The sequence below is a fragment of the Vigna umbellata genome, chromosome 5, assembly GCF_029865625.1.
Source record: "Vigna umbellata cultivar VRB3 chromosome 5, Vumbellata_1.0, whole genome shotgun sequence".
In the NCBI taxonomy this organism is placed as follows: domain Eukaryota; kingdom Viridiplantae; phylum Streptophyta; class Magnoliopsida; order Fabales; family Fabaceae; genus Vigna; species Vigna umbellata.
In genome coordinates, this window is record NC_142169.1 from 60,316,010 (window position 1) to 60,336,760 (window position 20,751).

At 33.0% G+C, this 20,751-nt stretch overlaps 2 protein-coding genes across 2 annotated transcripts; one reads left to right on the forward strand and one right to left on the reverse strand.

The window, feature by feature from the left end:
* Positions 1-6,170: 6,170 nt before the first annotated feature.
* LOC124824776 (myelin-associated oligodendrocyte basic protein) lies at positions 6,171-13,697 on the forward strand. The gene is made up of 6 exons (XM_047297282.2): positions 6,171-6,919; positions 8,787-8,889; positions 9,762-9,817; positions 11,574-11,738; positions 12,892-13,005; positions 13,086-13,697. The coding sequence occupies exons 1-6, from the start codon at positions 6,311-6,313 to the stop codon at positions 13,176-13,178; spliced, it is 1,140 nt and encodes a 379-aa protein (XP_047153238.1). The 5' UTR covers positions 6,171-6,310; the 3' UTR covers positions 13,179-13,697.
* Positions 13,698-16,622: 2,925 nt separating this feature from the next.
* LOC124824778 (putative serine/threonine-protein kinase WNK9) lies at positions 16,623-20,064 on the reverse strand. The gene is made up of 7 exons (XM_047297283.2): positions 19,880-20,064; positions 19,756-19,793; positions 19,350-19,577; positions 19,005-19,225; positions 18,626-18,783; positions 18,100-18,535; positions 16,623-17,999 (listed from the first exon to the last, which is right to left on the reverse strand). The coding sequence occupies exons 1-7, from the start codon at positions 19,952-19,954 to the stop codon at positions 16,921-16,923; spliced, it is 2,235 nt and encodes a 744-aa protein (XP_047153239.1). The 5' UTR covers positions 19,955-20,064; the 3' UTR covers positions 16,623-16,920.
* Positions 20,065-20,751: the final 687 nt, after the last annotated feature.

The window sequence follows — 20,751 nt, forward strand, 5'->3', positions numbered from 1 at the left end:
AGCTAGTGTAATACAAAATTGCCTACCAGATTATAGAATTTGTAATGTAATTTTTTTTCTTAAATTTTATCTTTATATTATTGGTTGTAGAATCTGAAATATAAATTTTATAAGTATGTTTGAAAATGTATTTTTATTGTGTATATTATGTATTGTGTATTTCAAATTGTATATTTTTATAATATAAATTTTATATTTTGGATTATACATTATAAAATTTACTTTTTATTTTTTTATTTTGGAATATATAATTTGAAAGAATTTTTTATTTTGTATTACATAATTACAATAAAAAAGTGTGTATTTTTTTATTCTCATTTGTATTTTTCATAATATATCACGATTACCACTTCAAAAACTCAAAAGCTAATAAAATTATTATTTTTTAACTCAAAAGCTGATAAAAAAAATTCAAAGTGTAAGAAGGTGAAATAAAAAAAGTATTTTAGACTATGCATTTTCTATTTTATATATTGAAATGTGAATTCATGATGGACAGATATATTTTGGATTGCAAAAACATAATTGGAAATGTATAATTTGAAATAATAATATATTTCAAATTACATATCTTAGAATACAAAGATTGTATAGCAAATAAATTTATAACTGGGAATATAATTTTTGTATTTTAAATTATATATTTCCAAAACATTTAATCTAAAAATAGTGATAAAATTAAACTTTTCATGTGCATGAACGTGTGCAGGAAGAATTTGTGGGCATGAATAAGCTATACAATTTTTATTGCCACGGTTGCTAACCTTTAAGGAATATAGGTTAAATATATTTCAGTCATTAAATTTAATTTATGTGAAATTAAAATTTGTTCATACATTTTGGTTCTCAATATTAAAAAATAAATTAATATAATCTATTTAATTTAACTATGTTAAAAAAAAGACAATATTTAAGTTGTTTTTACCATTTTAGCATGTTTCAGTTCAAATGTCAAATTGACATATCAGAGTTTAAGAGATTGACGAATTTAAATTTTGCGTTCATTTTAAAGATTAAAAATATATTTAATGTAAGAACCTTAAAAATTATATTTTAAAATTGATAGTATTTAAACATAATAAAACTCAATTATTTTAATATTAAAAAGATTTATATAAATAAAAAATTTTATAAACGAGTTTCATTGTTTTAAAATATAACAACTTTCTAAAAAATCACTTGTTTGAAACTCTTTCACTTCTCTCTAAGAGTTCACACCCTTCCTTCATCTAAAATTGAATATCAGATATCCTTGAAATGATATTGTGATGAACTATTCAATTTGATTAGTTTCTTCGATTGAGTAAGTCGTTGATTTCCCCTTTTCCTATGATCATTTAGTTTTCGTCTTGCATGCGAGCTTTTCTTGCTTGCATGTGCTCTTTAAATCATCAATACAAATTTTTGTTAATCAATGGTCTTTATGACAAGTCTTGGTTGTTCTTGTGATGTCTTTGTGTGTAGATAGAACATTCGTAGAGTGGAAGGTGGTTTAGACGGTTATAGTTGTTAAAGATTGTTTTCATAGGTGATGAAAGATAATTATACTTGTTTAAAGTTAATGTGCTTAGTTAATTATATGTATTTTTGTTGAATTATGATTTAATGTGATATGGAGTTTGATTTAATATGTTTTAAATGTGTGTATTCATATGTATTGTGATATGTTGAAAGCATGAGTTTTTTTGTCTCTGAGTTGTAATGCGTGGGATTATTTAATTGAGTAATATGACCAAACTTTAGCTTAAAACCTAAATTTTTAAGGGGTTGAAAGTTTACTAAACAAGGATTAATCCACTGTCAAGAGGAGTCAAATTGTACGATCAAAGCTCAAAAAGGGTTTAGGTATTAATCCACTGTCAGACACTCTTGTAGTATCATCGAGTATCATTAAGACAATGACCAATGTCTTATGGGCATTGGCCACCGCTTTTAAACCATAGGGTGCATTAAAATAAGTGGGTTCATGGGTATTGTAGCATCGAGCGTCACTTTTCCAACGTGTGGCACCACTACTTTTTTATAATCTTCGTCATTTTGGGAAAATTTGGATTCTTGCTTTCTCAGATCGAACTAAATTTTTTATAACAAATCCTAGACACTTGTTACTTTGAACAATGCGTTATTTGATTTGATATTTGTAGTTAAAAAAGTTAGTCTCTTATGTTTGACTTATTTTAGGTTTCTCTTTTGTTAAAAACATTATTAAAATTTGTGGGTTTGGTTTGATATTGGAATAAAAAAAGCTATATGGTATATTAATGTCACTAATACAAGGTGTTTTTTGGCCTTTCATGTTGAATTTGAGGTCGACGTCATATCGGTCATATCGGGAGACGTTAATTTGACGTCAAACATATAATAATTCGACGTTTACAGTAAAGCAAATTAATGTCGAATTTTGTAAATATTCTAGGTTAATTAATTTTTTTTGTTTTTTAAAATTAATTGTGATCATTTTTTACAACTCTACGAGACCTGAAAAGCAGAAAAATAATAAATGTTAGTTTTTTGTATTTTATAAAGCATAAACTATGAGCGTGTAAGGTAGCATCAACAACAAACAATAATAACAAACAATAAGCAAGTTCAATCAAACAACAACAACAAACATTTTCAACTAAACAAGAACAACAAACAAGTTAAAAAAATAACAAACAACTTAAAAAAAATAACAAACAAGTTCAAGAAATAAGTTTTTCAAAACGAAAACGAAAATTAACCTTCAAAAGATGGATGGGTTCGTCGAAATAAAGTTTTGTCACCAATGAGAGAGAGAGCAAAATGTGCCTATGAAGGAGAAAAACACGAAAATATTTGGTCAAAACAAACGAAAATCATACCTAAAGTAGTTAATTAACATGCATTTGTAACAAATAAAGATTACATGTGATAGTCGTCAAACTTCGTTCCAAAAATGTTTGAGTAGAGAAGATGGTATTGCGTGCTAAGATAAAGTGAATGAATTTTCAATCTTCCGAATATGTGTATAAATGTTTTGTGTATATGAATGAATTTTTGTATGAAATAATGGTTAATAAGGATGAAGTAAAGTATGTTTTGTTTTAGAGAAATGAATTTTGTGGGGAAAATCCCATTTGTTGTGTAGTTTATGTATTAATTTGGGAGTTCAGATGTTGGAGATTATCCTATCACTGTAATAACCATTCAGACTCAGATAAAGTAAAATGGGATATGTGGTGAAAGGTGCGAGAGTTCCTAACTTACGGGTTTAATATTGGCAAAAACGGTTAATGATTAACTTTGTGTATAGCAGGGTGAAATATATTAATAATAACTCCGAAAAACAATAAAGACCACCAGAAGTGTTAAATAATCCCTCAAGATTTGATATCAATGTTTGTATCTGGGTAATTGAGTATTTTTATAGTTTTCTCTTGTAAATTGTATGTGTTAATGAATGATTGATAAAATCTTATAACCCTGAAATATATGTTTTATATATGATACTCTTTGTGTGAATTAGTTCATCTTTTTTATTTGTTTGTTTTTTATGTGTTTTGTTTCCTTTTTTGCCACAATTACTTTAATGATGTGAATAAATGAAGATATACTTGATAAAGACATATCTTGTGATTAAGGAGTCAATTGTGTGAATAGTTAAACGGTATCAAACTATGTTAGTAATCTTATCATAAAACCATAATATAATTGTTTGAGAATATATAAGTAATATTTATTGTAATATATTGTATTGTTTTTGTTTTTTTTTAGTATTTATAATGAAATATATATATATATATATATATATATATATATATATATATATATTTTAATATCTCACCATGATATATATTATATATTTTTTAATATTCATAACGAAATATTTTATTTTTGTTTTTTAATATTTGTAATGAAATATTTTATTTGAATATCGTAGTAATCCAACTAAGGGGCTTAAAGTGTTATTTCGTAACCAATATTTTATTTTTCTTTTGAATATTTATAATAAAATATTTTATTTTAATATCGTAATAATCAAGCTTAAAGTTTTATCTAATAACCTGAACGTGAACCTAACTGATATTTTTTAAAATTCAACAAAATGAATTGTAAATATTTTTTTTCCTAAAGTGTAACTGTTTACAGTAAAATTTACAAAATTTGAGTATTAGTTAAAAAATAACGACATAATAAGTCTCGTTTAAATAAAAATAAAGGACCAACACTAAAAGTACTTAGAAACTTACAAAATGAAAGGGTAATATAAATGGTTAAATACTTAGATGTATATTATTCTTATCGTAAACATACTATTTATAAAAAAACAAACAAACTCATACCATGTTTTTATTAAAAGTAATAGAAAAAGAAAGGTTTAATGTATCTGTAGGTCCTTATTTTGGTCTGGAATCTCAATTAAGTCCTCTTTCTTTTTGCCGTCTCAATTGGGTCTTCATTTTTGTAAAATTGTAGCAATTAAAGGCCTACCGTCAAATTGGACAAACGGCCGTTTAATTATTCGTTACGTGGCATGGGCAGTGTTTTCAGTAATCACAGGTGGAATTAAAAAAGAGTTTTGTATTAAAAAGTACGAGGTTAAATCAGCTTTAGGGAAAGAGCATAGTGGGAAAATTCATTATGATTCCCACTTCAATCATTCATGTTCTTCCCCTTCTCCTTCTCATACACCAAAACAAAACACCAGAACATAAATGATACAGAATCTGAACCTCAAACCACTCCTTCAACTCCACCAACCGCTCCAAGACGGCGTCGAAAATCTTTGCCGCAAAGTCGCAATCGGGGTCGAAACGGGAATCGTCAGAGTTGGAGGAGGAGACGAATTTACAGAGGACCAGGGCGGCGCCCTCGGCGGAGAGAGTCTGGTGGAGGAAGGTTCTGGAAGGTTCCTAGGAGGAGAGGGAGTCCTTGACGCTGGTGAGTCGGAAGCCGAGGGGAATGGTTGAGGTGGTTATGTCTTTGCTGAGGCATTTGGCGATGTAGTCTTTGGCGATGCAGTCTTCGGAGTGACCGAGGTGCCAGGTTCGGGAGCCAATTTTGACGTCCATGACGGAGGGTTTAGTGTAGGGGACGAGGAGGTCCTGGAGGAGAAGGTGGGTGTGGGGGCCACAGATATTATCCACCATTCAAAACCATTTTCCAATTTCCAATTTTCCACCGCTTCTCAAATCCCAATCAAGAAAAACACTAAATCACACAAAAATGGAGATATTATCACAAATGTGGTCTATGTTAGGGTTACTCACCGTGCTCCAAAACGTTCTCCCATCCCAGCTTCTCTCATTGCTCCATTCCTTATATGAATCTCTGCAAGATCTGCTTTCTCCATATTCCTATTTCGAGATTCCAGAGTTCAACGGCTACTGAGGCGTCGACCTCAACGACCTCTACCGCCACGTGCACCTCTACCTCAATGCCACAAACCACGCCCCTGGCGCCGCGTGCTGCCGACTAACGCTCTCTCGCTTGCCTTCCTCGAACCGCATCTCCTTCGCCGTCGCCCCGAACCACACCGTCCACGATGCCTTCCGCGGTCAACGCATCACATGGACACACCACGTTGAGACCGCGCAGGACTCACTTGAGGAGAAGCGCAGCTTCACACTCCGCCTCCCGAAGCGCCACCGCCACTCTGGTTGTGTGTGAGAAGGAAAGGGGAAGACTAATTACTGAAGTGGGAATCATAATGAGTTTTCCCACTATGCCCTTTTCCTAAAGCTGATTTAACCTCATATTTTTTAATACAAAACTCTTTTTTAATTCCACGTGTGATTAGTGAAAACACTGTCCATGCTGCCACGTAACGCACAATTAAACGGCAGTTTGTCCAATTTGACGGCAAGCCTTTAATTGTTACAATTTTACAAAAATGAGGACCCAATTGAGACGATAAAAAAAAGAAGACTTAATTAAAATTTTGGACCAAAATAAGAACCTAGAGAAACATTAAACAAAAAGAAATGTCTGTTAGAAAAATCCACGAAGCATAAAATTGTAGTTGTTGTAATAGTTAACATTAATAATTAACACAGAAAAAAATAAAAAACAGGGATATGCAATATGGATTGAGCCACGTGGCCATGATAAATGAAAAACAGAATTACGGTGAAAAGGACAGAGATTTGGGGATGAGATGGGTTTGTGAAAACACGGGCCATCCCTGCTTACATGGCCAAGCCTTACACACAAATCTCAATTCTCCATTTCCTCTCTTTCAAAACCCACCAACATATCTTCTCCACCTTCTTCATCTTCTTCCTCAAAACCCAAATTCTTCATTACAAAACCAATCACATCTCATTTCAATCCAATTCAGTTCGATTCCATGACCATGCCATTAACGCTCTTGCTCCAACCGAATCTCTCCCACTTCAAATCCACCCAATTGCCTCCTCTTCCTCGTCGCACGAACTTCGATAGCCTCGTTCCAATACCAGACTCTAAACGCCGCGTTTTCACTGTAAAATGTCTCTCATCGCGCAATTCCCAAAACATGTCTAGTTCGCAATCGGCGTGGGAGGTTCTCTCGAGCACACTGTCGAACACGTTGAAGGAGCTGAAGAAACCGGCAATAGCCGCGCTCTTGGTGGGGCTGTTATTAATGTACGATCCAAATTCTGCATTCGCGGCTTCTGGAGGAAGAATGGGAGGAAGGTCGTTTTCTTCTTCTTCGTCTTCTTCTTCGTCGAGGAGTTATTCAGTGCCGAGAACTTCGGGGTCGGGGTTCTCCTATTCGGCGCCGTATTACGCGCCTTCTCCGTTCGGTGGGGTTTATGTGGGGCCCGCCGTAGGGGTGGGAGTGGGTGCGGGTTCGAGTTTCTTTTTTATCTTAGCGGGGTTTATGGCCTTTGTTTTGGTTTCTGGCTTTCTTTCGGATCGCTCCGAGGGTAGTGTGCTTACTGCTGCTGACAAAACCACCGTGCTAAAGCTTCAGGTTTGCCAAACTTAACAACTTTTAGTTTATTTTACTCATTATCTTTTTTGCTCTTTGTAATTAGCTATGCGTCATGTTTTTGTACGTGTTGTGGTTTTGAGTCTGAAAGCTAAACAGCTGGTCTTACTTTTCTAAACCAAAGGTTTCACACTTTGTTGTTGTTTGGATTGGGTTTAGAGGGCTTACTTGTTGGCGATTTGTTAGCTACCGATGTTACTGTGTTAGTTTATTTAGTCTTGGTTCTGAAGTTTTTTGTGAATTTGGATGGAAGTGGTTTTCTTTTACGTTGGGTTGTTGGGTACGAGTTTGAGCAGGTTGGAGATCCATTTCTTCTGCTGAGATGAGACATGAGGCTTCTAAGTATGGGGGTTAGGATTGACACTCACTGTCGGTTTGGGTAGAAGGGCTTGGTCCATAGGGAGGGGTGCCTGCTCTGGCACTTAGCAGTGCTGCGAGAAACAAAAAAAAGCCTAGTAAGGCTAATAGTTGTTGAATGAAATTAGATGCATGTTAAGAATAATTCAAAAGGAAACAATAATAGGTTACTCGGACTATTGTAGGAGATGATGGTTGGAAAGTATAAGTAAGGCCAAGGGAATACAGAGAGGGCCATAGAAATGTTGCATTTTATGGCATATATGAAAGGAATGAAAGAGGGTTCGAATGGAACAAATTGACCCTCTAAACTGTATAATGAAATCTGTTTGTATTGTAATACACTGCATCCTTCAAGTTTCCGAGAGAGATAGGTGAAGGCTAATGCCTAACATGTTATTGGTAAATTAATTTTGGATGGGTGAAAGGGATACATTGAAATAAGCTGTGAAGCTGTATCAGAAGTCGTGGCACTGAAGAACGCGTCAGAGATTACAGTTGATCAGTGAGTAAAGAAACTAATTCACGTGTCTTCTGTCAGATATTGAGAAGAAGTAAAATGTCCTGACGTTTATTAAAGAAAACATCTAAGAGGTAAAATATCATGAATTGGACAATCTAAAGAGAAAGCTTCAAATTGGGTAACTGGTTTTCTAGTTGTTTATGCTCTACCGGGAACTACATCCCTGAGTGTACCCTTCCTTGTGGATTGAATGAATTTGTTCCTTTGACCCCTGATAATGAAAACACGGGCGACACTTATCAAGCACGAAAACTTTGATGCTGATATTATTTCATTTTGTATTTTTTATTTATTATTTATTACATGTTAACCAGGAATGTCACAAGCTGTTCAATTTAAGCCACCTGACATGTGCCATGGAAACAGGAGTTGTAGTTGTAGAAAGTAAAAATGATAGACGATAAAGAGAGATTCTCAAAGCATGGCCCGTGGCTGCGTACCTGGCCTGGGATTATTGACAATTCCTCATATTACTATTTCCAATATGGAAGACTAGGGACAGAGATTTTTCGATCAGATTTTCATCATTTTTCTTTCAGTTTCTAGGTCTTTTTTCAGATTGATCTCAGGGTAGTGTACTTGCTGCCGCTGAGTAAAATACCATCGTCAATCTTCAATCATGGTCATGTTTTTCAGATAAATATCCGTGCCTCCCTTTTTAGTTTCTTTCCTGATTGATTGCTGGCATTAGCATAAAGCCATGAACCATTTTGGCTACATGCCCTTCCAGTAAGTGGTTACTACTGTTATCTAAAGTTATGCTTTGTTACCATGTTTTCTCTCACTAAAGCATATACTGTTAACTTAGATTTATGATCCAATGGTTTGGGTGCCAAGATTTGTTGTCATTTTAATTGGGTTAAAAGCCTTGTTTGTCAGCTATTATTGTACAGCACACTCTTTTTCATTTTGTTCATGGTTAAATCTTTGGTGAATGTCAAATGTTCAATGGAGGTGTTGTTATTTTAGGTTGGATTGTTGGGGATGGGTCGCACACTTCAAAGGGATCTGAATAGGATTGCAGAAGTTGCTGATACATCAACTCCACAAGGGCTGCATTTTGTGTTGACAGGTGAAGTTGCTAAATGTGCAATATTTCAGTCACTTGTTTATTGTATATTTTTCATCACATGTTTTTTCTTGTAAGGTTAGCCAAATATGTGAACATGTTTATTATTTTCAAATTTACTATTTTTTGCAACAAGCAATGAAGGATTGAGGATTTATTTTAGTTAACTATATTGCATTGTGATATTTGTGTTCTGGGTTTTGAGGGCTTCAACTTATAGAATTCACATAATCCTGGGAAAAGTATTTTATTGGCTGGCATTCTGTCGACGGTACCAATAGAATATGTTTAATAAAAAAGGAAATCCAGGAGAATAATGTCAGATGCATTGCATAATACTTCTGAACCCCGAGGTTATATACAGCATAACGCTTAGTTTCAGGCATTGCATGTATTCTTCGATTAATGTGTAAATATTAAGATTTTCATTACACTTCCATTCAAACTTTAGGATAAAGCTTCTAGATTTAATATTGTTCATAATCAGAAATAAATATTATACACTTAATGTATATTGATTTGATATTTGATTTTGAGGAAACTGAATATTCTCTAATCATGAGTTATTATATACAATATTTCTGTATAAACCAATTGTGCAGTGTCACTTAGACACACTGTTTCAACATCATATGTCCATGTCTTCCTTTTCATTTAACAAATATATACGCTTTTGTCAACATAGCATGGATACATCTAGGGAATGATATATAGATCAAACCTATTGTTCAGGAAACATATAAATTCTTGAAATGGAATATTTACTTTAAATATCAAATTACTTATGACAGTTATAATAATGTAGCTTAAAGCAAGTTGGCTTTGTAATCTACTTTCTTTTGTAATTTACTTTGTTACTTTCCTTTCTGCTACAGAGACAACCCTAGCTTTGCTTCGGCACCCTGATTACTGTATCTCAGCGTATTCATCTGTAAGTGATTTTAGAATTGAATCTATAGTCTTCTAGAATTGCATGATACTATAGCAGACACCACAATTTGGTATTTGTTTGGATAAACTTCATAAACACTTTTAGGATTATAAAAGAAAAAAATAAAATAAGTTTCTGCTTGTTAAAAATAATTTATGCAAAATTGAAATCGTAGAAGTTTTTTCATATTAGCTTCTCTAAAAGATGACTTTTAAGCTGTATATAAGCTAATTTTAGCTTATGCCACAAATCATTTCACTTTCTTGCTTTAAAGTTTTTATAGAGAAGTTTATCCAAATGAACTCTTAGTGTTATTGTTTTGTTAAATAAATCATGTTAATTTTTGTTGCTTAATACTGTGATAGATGAAACTGTGATACACCACATCCCACTTTAATATTCTCATTCTCAAATTTAAAAGCACATGCTTAACAGTGTCCTTACTTAGGGCACTGGTTAAAGAATCAAATGTAGAAAGTTTAGCATTTAATGTTTCCGATGCATTGAAGTATTATTTTGAATAAATTGTGTATGCTTAACTATCCCTTAAAGGATGTTAGCATAGGTCCCAAATTTAAAAGAAAGTATCGAAGTGGCTAGAGAGCTTAGTTTAATGTTTTAAAATTGTTCCCTTTTATGCTGAGAAAATATAAGCTTTATGTTATACTATTTTTATTTTGTCGCCAAAATAATACTTTAATAAAAGCTATCGGTGAAGTTGATTTGTATACACTAGAATACAATATTTATTTAGTTTGAGATTTTGACCATGTATAAAAAATCTTTCAAGAGTATATATAATTTCAATCACACTCTATATTCACCTTCCCTAAAACATTTGCTGCTATAAAGCTAACACTTATATTCTTAGGAAGAAATAGGGATGAACCGCAATTACCAGATTGAACACTGCAGTACATTGAGGGTCTGTCCCTTCCAATTATAATTTTCTCTATAAATGACAAAATCCCTTTTTCTCTAGTTTTCATTTTATTATACATGTGGCAACCTTCAATCATCGTAACTAAATAGTGGGTTATCTAACAATAACCTCCTAAAACATTCACCTCAGCCTCGGGGTAGAGGACCATCTAAATGCCACTGTTAACATAATTACTCCAGAGTCACATTGAATTATAAAAATTGTCTTTCTCTTTTCATCTCAGTAAGAGATGCAATGACAACTGTGTTTGTCATTTATTACTATGTAATCTCCACGACTATCAATTGAAAAATATAGCTGGGTTAAAGACTCAGTCGAGTTAATTCAAAACTCTTCTTATTTCTCATAACATTAGTTTCCCCTAGAAGCACAAAATGGAGTCATGGTGCAGCGTCTGGTGAATTGACACCTTTTGATATTGCTCCATCCCGATTTTTTCTTGAATAGCATCAACAATACTTCCAAACATAGCAACTATACCGGTCTACCACTCCACTGTTGCTTCTGTACTAACTGGACTCTCATTCTGCTTTTGTATTTCGTCAACTCATCTTACACGTCCCAACAAAGAAAACAAAATAGGACCGCTTCTGTAAGTTCCTCATCTGGATTTCACCATGTGGCCAAGAACTCTCAATCTCATATGAATTGCGCCCAGTCTTGTATGAAACCCTCGAACATTCTTTTTACCAAATTATGACAAAAATATCACCCACATTATTGTGGACAATTCACATCAAATTGCCAGCACCTTGTGTTTGCAGCAGAAACCACTGATTGGTACTGGATTATCTAACATTGACACTTGTGTAGGTGGACATAAAGCGGGGTATTGAAGACGGGGAGAAACGTTTTAATCAACTTTCAATTGAAGAGCGGGGAAAGTTTGATGAAGAAACTCTGGTCAATGTCAATAGTATAAAGAGACAAAGCACAAGAAGCCAGAGAGCTAATGGGTTCAGCAATGAATACATCGTGGTATGATTTTTGTTTTCCAGTAACTTGCTTATTTTATACTTATAATAAGCTGCATTCCCCACATGCATTTTTTGTCGTAAACAGAAGACAAATATATTACTAGAGTACAGAGGGTACTCTATCCCCAACAAACATTACAATAATATGAAACGGACAAATTCCAATTTGAATTTGTTTTTTACAAAGATTTCGGGACCTAATTGGATTAAACACCATGTTTTTCAACTCCTGCATAGGTTTTACTTCTCCATGTTTTAACTATTCACTTACAAGTAACTTAAAGAGTAGCGATACGTGATGAAATCATATTATTACATATTAACTTGAGTAGGTATGAAGTTGGGGGGATTTCACCTTTGACTATTACATTTTAGGCACCTCTTACCTGTTTTAGTATCTTATTAACATCCATATCTACAAGAAAAACAATCGAAAAAATGTTGAAAATATTTGGCCTATGGAGAATTATAAGACGGAAAATTATAAAATCAATCTGAACCAATGGAGAATTTTCTCATCTTTGTTACTCTTTCAAGACCCGTATTTCCATTCTGGTGGTTAGTAGACAAGCACAATTGAACCTGTTGACCTTTGTCTTAAAGAATTAAACTGTTTTTACATTTTCTAATTGTAAGTGATGCATACCGAATAAATTTGGATTTTTATACTTTTTTCTTTCTTTGCCTTTTCTTTTTCTTGATGTTGTTTGATTATATCAATTCAGTTTGTGTCACCCAGAGCAACTACGTAATAAATATGTAATAAAAATACTTCTTTCCTAAACATTTAGCGTAGTTAAAACAATTTTATGTTTTATCATGTAATAATATTGTTGATGTATTTGCTATAAGTATTGTCGTTTGTCTTATGAAAGTTAAAATTAAAAAATATTGAACATATTTAATTTGTGGAAGTTTTTTTGTTAAGCGATAATTTTTTTTAATGGCTCAACCTGATGATTCAATTGATTATATAATTGGGTTGTGTTGGATTGAGTTCTAGTTAGAAAGAGATAAACTCAGTTCAACTCAACTCAACTCATTTAATTGGGTTGAGTAAAAAGTTAGACCAAATTTGATTCAATCTGATAAGGGTGAAGACTGAAGTTCCATGAGGACAGTTCTTAAATTTTTCTTGTAATTCATTTTATCAGATAACAATCTTGGCAGCTGCCGAAGGAGAGCATAAACTTCCTACCATCAATGGAAGTGGAAACTTGAAGGACGCTTTACAGAAACTTGCATCCATTCCATCGAGCAAATTATTGGTAAGATCAATGTTAATCTGATAGTTCTTTGTAGATATTGTTGGTTAAATGACATCACTGTGTGCTTTAATTACTTACAGGCAGTTGAGGTGTTATGGACACCCCAGAATGAGAACGATACTCTCTCAGAACGGGAATTACTTGAAGATTACCCACTTTTGCGGCCATTGTAGATTGTGATGACATTCTTGCGTTCTGCTTCTGGCCTTCCACAGCTATGAACTGAAACTGTGTTGTAATTGCATAGTTAGGGATCATCTTCAGGATTGAGATTGTCCTGCTACTCAATGTGCAAGGCAATTCTCAGCTCCCGCCACAGTCAGTAATGACGTTGAATCGCTCACAAAGGTTTTACTATCAAATATTGATGAAATTAGTTGTAAAAATTACCACTAGGATCTACTCTAAAGAATATGTACAATATTATAGAGAATAATTCTATCACTGAAATCTGAAATAGTTGTCCTTTCTGTTTAGAAATTGCTCTGCTTTTAAATTCTGTGAACTTTTCCACAATTGTTACGTGCAAGACAGTATAATAATACATTAGTTAAAAGCTTTGAAGTTTGGCAAGTTGTGATTATAGAATAGAATAGTATAAAAATGTTCAATGTATTATTATTATTATTTTGGTATTGCTGTAGACTGAATCCATCATCTAGTTGGATGAATTATTAGTTTTTGATCTCACAGTATAGCTGTTTTATAATGGATTTCACTCCTGACCGACACACCTGCTCAATCATCATTCTGGAGACATTTATTGACGCCTTGCCAACATCTCATAAAATAAGAGTTTGTTTTAATCCACATGAATTTTCACGTAGTTATTAACTTTAACATATTGTGAGTGTGATGCTTTTCATATCATGGATAAATTAAATATCACTTTTCACATATCTTTTAAAGTGATTATTGAAAAGTAATAATAATTATAAATGTCAATTATTGAATGAGAAACAACGTGTTCTGATTGAATTCAGTAAAATGAATAGCATACATAAAATCATAAATAAAACATACTAAAGAATAACACCAATGTCAGTGAAAACAAACCGTATATTTGTATTTCAGTAATTTTTCCTTACTCTTTGATGATTTTTGTAATTTTCTTTTTTTTTTGTCATGACCTTCATATGATTTTGACTAATATTATCAGTCAGTCAACGTCCTATTATGTTCTGCCTTGTGATAATTGAATACATACCATTGAATTGTTGGAGTTTTCCCACGAGTCAAAAGTTGCAGGGTCAAAGAAAATATAATAGTATAAAAGAAAGAAGGAAATAACAATATTTTACAAATTAATATTAGAAACTTTTAATTCTTCATAGTTAAATCTTGAGTTTTGATTTTTTTATTTCTCAAAATGTTTTAGTAGAGAAAAATTTCAGAGAAAAAATATTTTTAAATGTAAATAGTAAATTACTTACTCTATTCCTTTTAAAGTGGTGGGATATTTTATCTTTTGATTTCTATTTATCTATTATTTTAATTATTTTTTCAATTATACCTTTTTTTCCACCTAAATTGAAAATGTGTGTACACATATATAAACATGTAAGTAAATGCTAACTAGAATAGATTTATTTTAGATTTACACTGTGTTCACTCATGGATGATTCACTGTTTACGTATTATTGCGAGCGAAGAATAGAACAGAAAGTCGTGTTCACTTAGAGAAAAATGCGCGGAAGGAATGAAAGAGAATTGCGGGGGATTCATTGCTTTTGAGTTACCCGTTAAGCAGGCGAGATTTGGAGGGATGACAGTTCAAAAGTTTGATGTGTCCCTCTACATTTTGCTAATTCTACTTCCAATTTTGCATCTTTAATATAATTGATTCTAACTAATAAGCATTGATTCCAAGCATTATAAATTCATAAAAGAAGTTGGCTACACTGTGCACTCACGAGTTTACTAAGTTACTGAAGTGAAAGTTGCAAAGAGATTCCTAAGTCTGATGAGCTTACTTTAATAACTAGGAGTATTTTGGTAATCTTTACTTTCTACCAATTAAACATATTTTTTAGATCTGTCAAATTAAATTCTACACTAATTTTCACAAACTTTACTTCCAAATCCACTCAAGTAAACAACAAAAAATTTACCCTCAAATCCCCTCAAATTCATTTAGTCACTCTCCCCAAATTATCTCCTTCAAATACCCTCAAGTGAACAGAGCTTTAGAAAAAAAAAAGTGTTTCCCGTATAAGTCAAAAAGCATATTGTTCCTAATCTTACCCCAAAAGAAAAATATTTATTACTAATATTTTAATTCTTAAACTAATAGGGAAACCAATAAAGTAATGTAACTATTAATTGATTTTAAAATTTGTAAGAAATATTATTTAATTATGCAAATTAGTAATGATCAAGCTAATCTTCAAAAAATTGAAAATTTCAATAGAAAATTTCAACATGAATGAGGTTACTTGATAAAAATAATCTCTGATATTTAACATTTTATCTAGTTGTATAATGTTTACATGTGATGGGAACAATTTGTACAGCGAACAGAGTGTTTGTAATCTCTACCAAATCCAATAATTGGTTGAATTAGTGACGAAGATGCTATAAATATGATTAGTCTCTAATTAGTAAATTTGGAAACACGACAAGACAAAAAAAATTAGAGCATTTCAAACGAGAGTTATCTTACAAGATTTTTTTATTAATAATTTTTTTAATCAGGATCATGCAAATATAAATTTCTTGAAAAGTATATATATATATATATATATATATATATATATGCAATAATTTCGAGGGAAAAAAACTAAATTGCTAAAACAACACAGCTTTAGAACAGATAAAGTACTATAATCTAACGGAAATTTTAAAATATATTACAATTATAAACAAATTGAATGTTTTCAACTAAAATAACTTTTTTAATTGGATGAATTAATTACAAATATTTTGCATTTAGGAACGAAAGGAATAATCCAACAGCTATAATTAGGTTTTATTAATGAACTAAGTCTGTGCAGATTCTTTGTATGGGTATGTATGATAACTTTATTTCATTGGTGCTAAGTCTCTATCATCACTGTAACATTTTCTTAAGAAAAAAAAGGAGAAGAAAACGATCCAAATAGAAAAACTAAAAAACAATTTATTGAGTTGAATTAATTGTTATACTTTTCAAAGCAGAGTGCATAAAGAAATGGCAAAGAAAAAAGTTCAGAAACCATCCCATTGGCCAACCACAGTGGGAACTCACACGCCAAACAGTATGAACAAACCAAACTCAAGAAAAAAAGTAACAAATAATTGATTGCAATGTCATTTGTCAATGTCCCTTTAGTCCCTTCAACTCCATGCACATGAAAAATCAATCACGTTTCTCACTTCAAATACTAATTTTTGACAGATGTGTATATAACACAGGGAAATGAGAGTAATTACAAAGAAACAGCTAATACTTAGTTTATCTGCTTGGAATTTAGAGCTTCAGTTTGTGTTGGATTGAAAGGTATTAGTATGGAATAAGTTTGGTGTTTAGGAATGAACCAAATAAAGGGTAATTGACTAACAAACGGACAGTCACCAATTTGGGTTGAATTTCTACGCGCATTTAAGTTGAATTTGCACACTCAATTATTGTAGTCGTATATAGAAAAACAGAATACAAGCAATTCTAGTAATTGTTTCTATTAAACGACTTCACAGAAGTGCATAGACTTGAGAAATTGCTATTAAACTCAGTATCCCCTCACCCAAAAAATCTGTCATGTTCTGAATATACGACACTGTGATGCATATTGACAAGTTTGTGTAAGAAAATGTTTTTGTATCTATGTGGAGAAATTGAAATTCCAAGAAAGGAAAAAGTGGGGGTTTTGCAATCATATAGCCTCTAGAATTGTATGTACATAATGCACAAAAGAATTCAAGGATTGTGTCATAGAATTATATATCCACAGCATCAACGGGAAGGGAAACTGTTCTGTATGGAGTGTCTCGAAGTGACCCTGTGTAAAAACTCTTGGCAGTAGCCATAATAATACCTTCTTTGTGAGAACACATCACCTCACAATTTTGGAGACTTTGGATGTCCAAATTGGAGTGGCTCTTTTGGATTAGAGAACGGTAACTGGAATCATAATCCCAGAAATTACACAGGGGTTTCAAGTGAATTCCATTTTTCACTCCGTTTACTGTTTCTGTCAATGGTAGCACAATGCCTTGTTCTGTTTTGTGGACTTTGTTACTAGAATGTGAAGAAGATTTGGCTGCTGCACCAAACCTTTTATCCCTGAGATCCCTTGACTCCATTTGGAGTTTTGCTTTGAGCCATCTCAGTTCTTGTTGAACCTCTATCTCATATTCACTCCCTGAACCAGGACATAACAAACTGATAGTAGACAAATAATTCCCAGATAAACTTGGTGGGGGGTTTCCTGGATCATGTGCAAACTTGTTTTCCAAAACACCCTTTCCTTTGTCTTCTGCCAATACTGATTTATCTAGCTGTTCATATTGCTCATCAGAATGGCTTTGATCAGACTCTACTGAACTCAGTTCACAACTTTCTTGATGATTCCATAGCTCCTGATAGTGCTGCCTCTCCGGTTGGTTTGATTCGATAGATGCGACTGTGTCCCCTCTGACATGATTGTCATACTCAGATGGGAATGTTATCTCCTCGAACCGGCCATGCATCGATGTACAACCATGCCTACAGCATTGAGGAAGCTGAGAGTTCTTTCCAACTTGATTATGTGAATGAAAATCCATAATACTCCCACCAGAAGCATCATTAGACACACAATTGTGACAAAAGAAATTGTTTACAAAAGGGTTAGGTTCTTCAATTCCTGGTCCCGGTTTCCATTCAGGTACCAAGGAAGCAATTTCCCCATCTATCATATCAGCTATGCTGGTAACATCCTGATCAGTAATGTCGAGTTCTGCTACCATTTCAGTTGCTACACTTAATGCTGTGTCCATCTCTATGTCAAATGGGAAATAAATATTTCGAATATGTCCTGCCATACAAATAAATCAAATTATCAAACTTAAATTCCATCCTAATATATACAAGTTATATGGGATGAAGTACCAAAACAATAGAGGCAACATTCCAACCTTCTTTGTCTGCAATTCTTAATCTCAAGAAAATTCCACCATCGTCTTTCTTCTTTCCCTTGATGCTTATGTCAACATCTTCTTCGGACGCTTCATCATCATCACGGCACTTGAAAAGTTCAATTCCATTAGGTTCAATCTCAACCGGATGAGAAATCCAGTCTCCTTCATATTCAAAGCAATTTGAGTGTTCAGTACTCATGTTACTATAGCTTCGGTGAAGATTAAAAAATGGCTGATGGATAATAGGACCCTTGCCATCAAATGCTCCACTCTCCACAGGCCCCAAATCATACTCATAATCATCAATCTGAAGAAAAGGATCATCTAGAAGCTCCCTTGCAGAGAGCCTTAGAGACACTGTTGCCAGACATTTCTCAACAAATTCTCGCACTTCTGGATCTTTCACTTTATACAAGGCTTCTGGTTTCTTCCCCTGGAAATGTAAAATTCCGTTTATAGCTTGCCACTCCTGAAAAAATCACTTATTTAAAGAGAGAGAGACAAAGAGAGAAAGTAATCTTACAGAAATAACTTTCTTGTAGATTTGCGCTGGATGACTACATTCACTATAAGGATATTCAAATGTAACCATTTCTAACACACACATCCCAAAGGAATATATGTCAACTAATTCGTTATAGGATTCTTCATAAACTTCTGGTGCCATGAATTCAGGCGTTCCTGTGGAAATACAGAAGTGACAGATAAAACTCTAATTAGCACTGCTGATCCTAAATCATCCCCTAATTACCTTAACAACACCAGCCAAAAATCACACGCTTTTATATGTTACTTCCATTTTTCAAAAGGTAGCATCCATGAACTGAACTAATCGCAACCGGAGTTAGAATTGGTCAGGTTTTTCTTGTTAGGTTCTTTTATATGACATGAAATAGACATACCTACACAATGAGCAGCATGAGACTTGCGCAGAATTGCTGCCAACCCAAGATCCCCAATCTTAACTTCCCCTTGGTTTCCATTCACAAAAATATTATCACATTTTAGATCTCTATGGATCACAGGTGGATCATGGCTATGAAGATAGTGAAGCCCTCTCAGGATCTGTCTACACCAATGCTTCACAGCCCTAATGTTAACTCTTTTGTGCTTTTGTCTATACCTATCGTGATGATTAAAATAAATAAAACAATAATACAAGTTCTCAAAAAGCACAAAAAGGTTAAGGATCATATATACATGTAATGTAGAGGAGGAGTAGAAGATTGAAAATAGAGGGAACTCACTGCCTAAGGGTGCCAGAAGTGAACATTTCAGTCACAAAGTTGATATTCCTATTAGCAGTATCAACCCAAGACGTGTAAAACTTCATTATGTTTTTGTGCTTCAGCGTTTTGAGAAGATGAATTTCACAGTAAAGCCTCTCGAGATCTTCAGGGCTCTGCAGAAAATCATACAACTTGACTTGGTTCCAAGCAACTTCAATCCCTTGATACTCATCAAATGCTCTATACCTGAATCAATCGAAATCCAAAATAAATGAACAAAATTTCAAATGCCCAGTTCAACAAAAAGCCAGAGAAAATCACAGATGATCCTCAGAAGTGGACAAAACCAAACAACACCCAAAAAATTGGGAATTTGCGAAAGATAAGAAATGGGAGCAAAAGGGTTTGGCTGAAATATTCATACACTGTCTTGGAAGCTCCTTTGCCGAGGATTTCATTGTACTGCAACCAAAGAAAAAACATATGAAAAAGTGAAGGGATAATAAGAGAAAGAGAGAGAGAGAAAAAGAGAAGAAAGAGTGTATTACTCTGCCGTATCTGCCAGTTGGATCAACTTCGACGAACTCCGAAGAGGCAGAGGAATCTGTTTGGAGTTCATTCATTTCTTATTCTTTATGATTTTCTCTAATTTTCTTTCTCTCTTATCATCACATTTCTTGCCCTTCTTCCACACCAGAGACTCAAAACAATATTTTCACCAGTTTATCTCTCTACCAACCTATAATAAAAAAACATATTTATTAACTTTAACAATATAACATATAACAATCATAATATGTAACAATATACCAATATATACAATAACAATAAAAAAAGATGATAAAAATAAACTACTTCATTACTAAAAACAACTGTAAACATACTAACTAATATTCATGTATTAACATTACAGTTACAATTTCTTTTTCACGTAGTGTATATTCCATAAAAAAAAATAAGGGTACACATTTTTAATAATAATAATAATAATAACATTATTATTATTATTATTATTATTATTATTATTATTGAGGAGAGAGAGACATGACAGGAGAGAAACTACAGAGTACCATTTGTTTGACGGTTTAGATTATGGAGCCACCCACCACGACATGACATTATAAAATAAATAGCTTTTTCTTTTCTTTTTCTCTAAAATCCACGTCTATAAGATTTAACTTTATTTGACCCAACATTATTTTCTCAATTATAAAGTTTTTTTTATCAAATACTGCACGTAATTATGTGTTTAAGATTTTAATTATCATTTAAGATATAGTTCGAATTTTTTATTCTTTCCTGACAATACGTAATTAGGACTTCTTTTCATAAAAAGTACCAGTTATGGAGTTTGTTTTATTTAATCTATTCCCTAAAAGATAAAGTCAAAATAACGTTTTGAAAAAGAGATATTCTTTAA

Coding starts and splice junctions, on each gene's coding strand:
- LOC124824776 (XM_047297282.2), top strand. CDS start 6,311: ATGACCATGCCATTAACGCTCTTGCTCCAACCGAATCTCTCCCACTTC. Junction 9,818..11,573: donor GTATCTCAGCGTATTCATCT/GTAAGTGATTTT, acceptor ACACTTGTGTAG/GTGGACATAAAGCGGGGTAT. Junction 11,739..12,891: donor TCAGCAATGAATACATCGTG/GTATGATTTTTG, acceptor TCATTTTATCAG/ATAACAATCTTGGCAGCTGC.
- LOC124824778 (XM_047297283.2), bottom strand. CDS start 19,954: ATGAATGAACTCCAAACAGATTCCTCTGCCTCTTCGGAGTTCGTCGAA. Junction 18,536..18,625: donor TCTACAAGAAAGTTATTTCT/GTAAGATTACTT, acceptor TTACATTTCCAG/GGGAAGAAACCAGAAGCCTT. Junction 18,000..18,099: donor AAGAATTGCAGACAAAGAAG/GTTGGAATGTTG, acceptor TTTGTATGGCAG/GACATATTCGAAATATTTAT.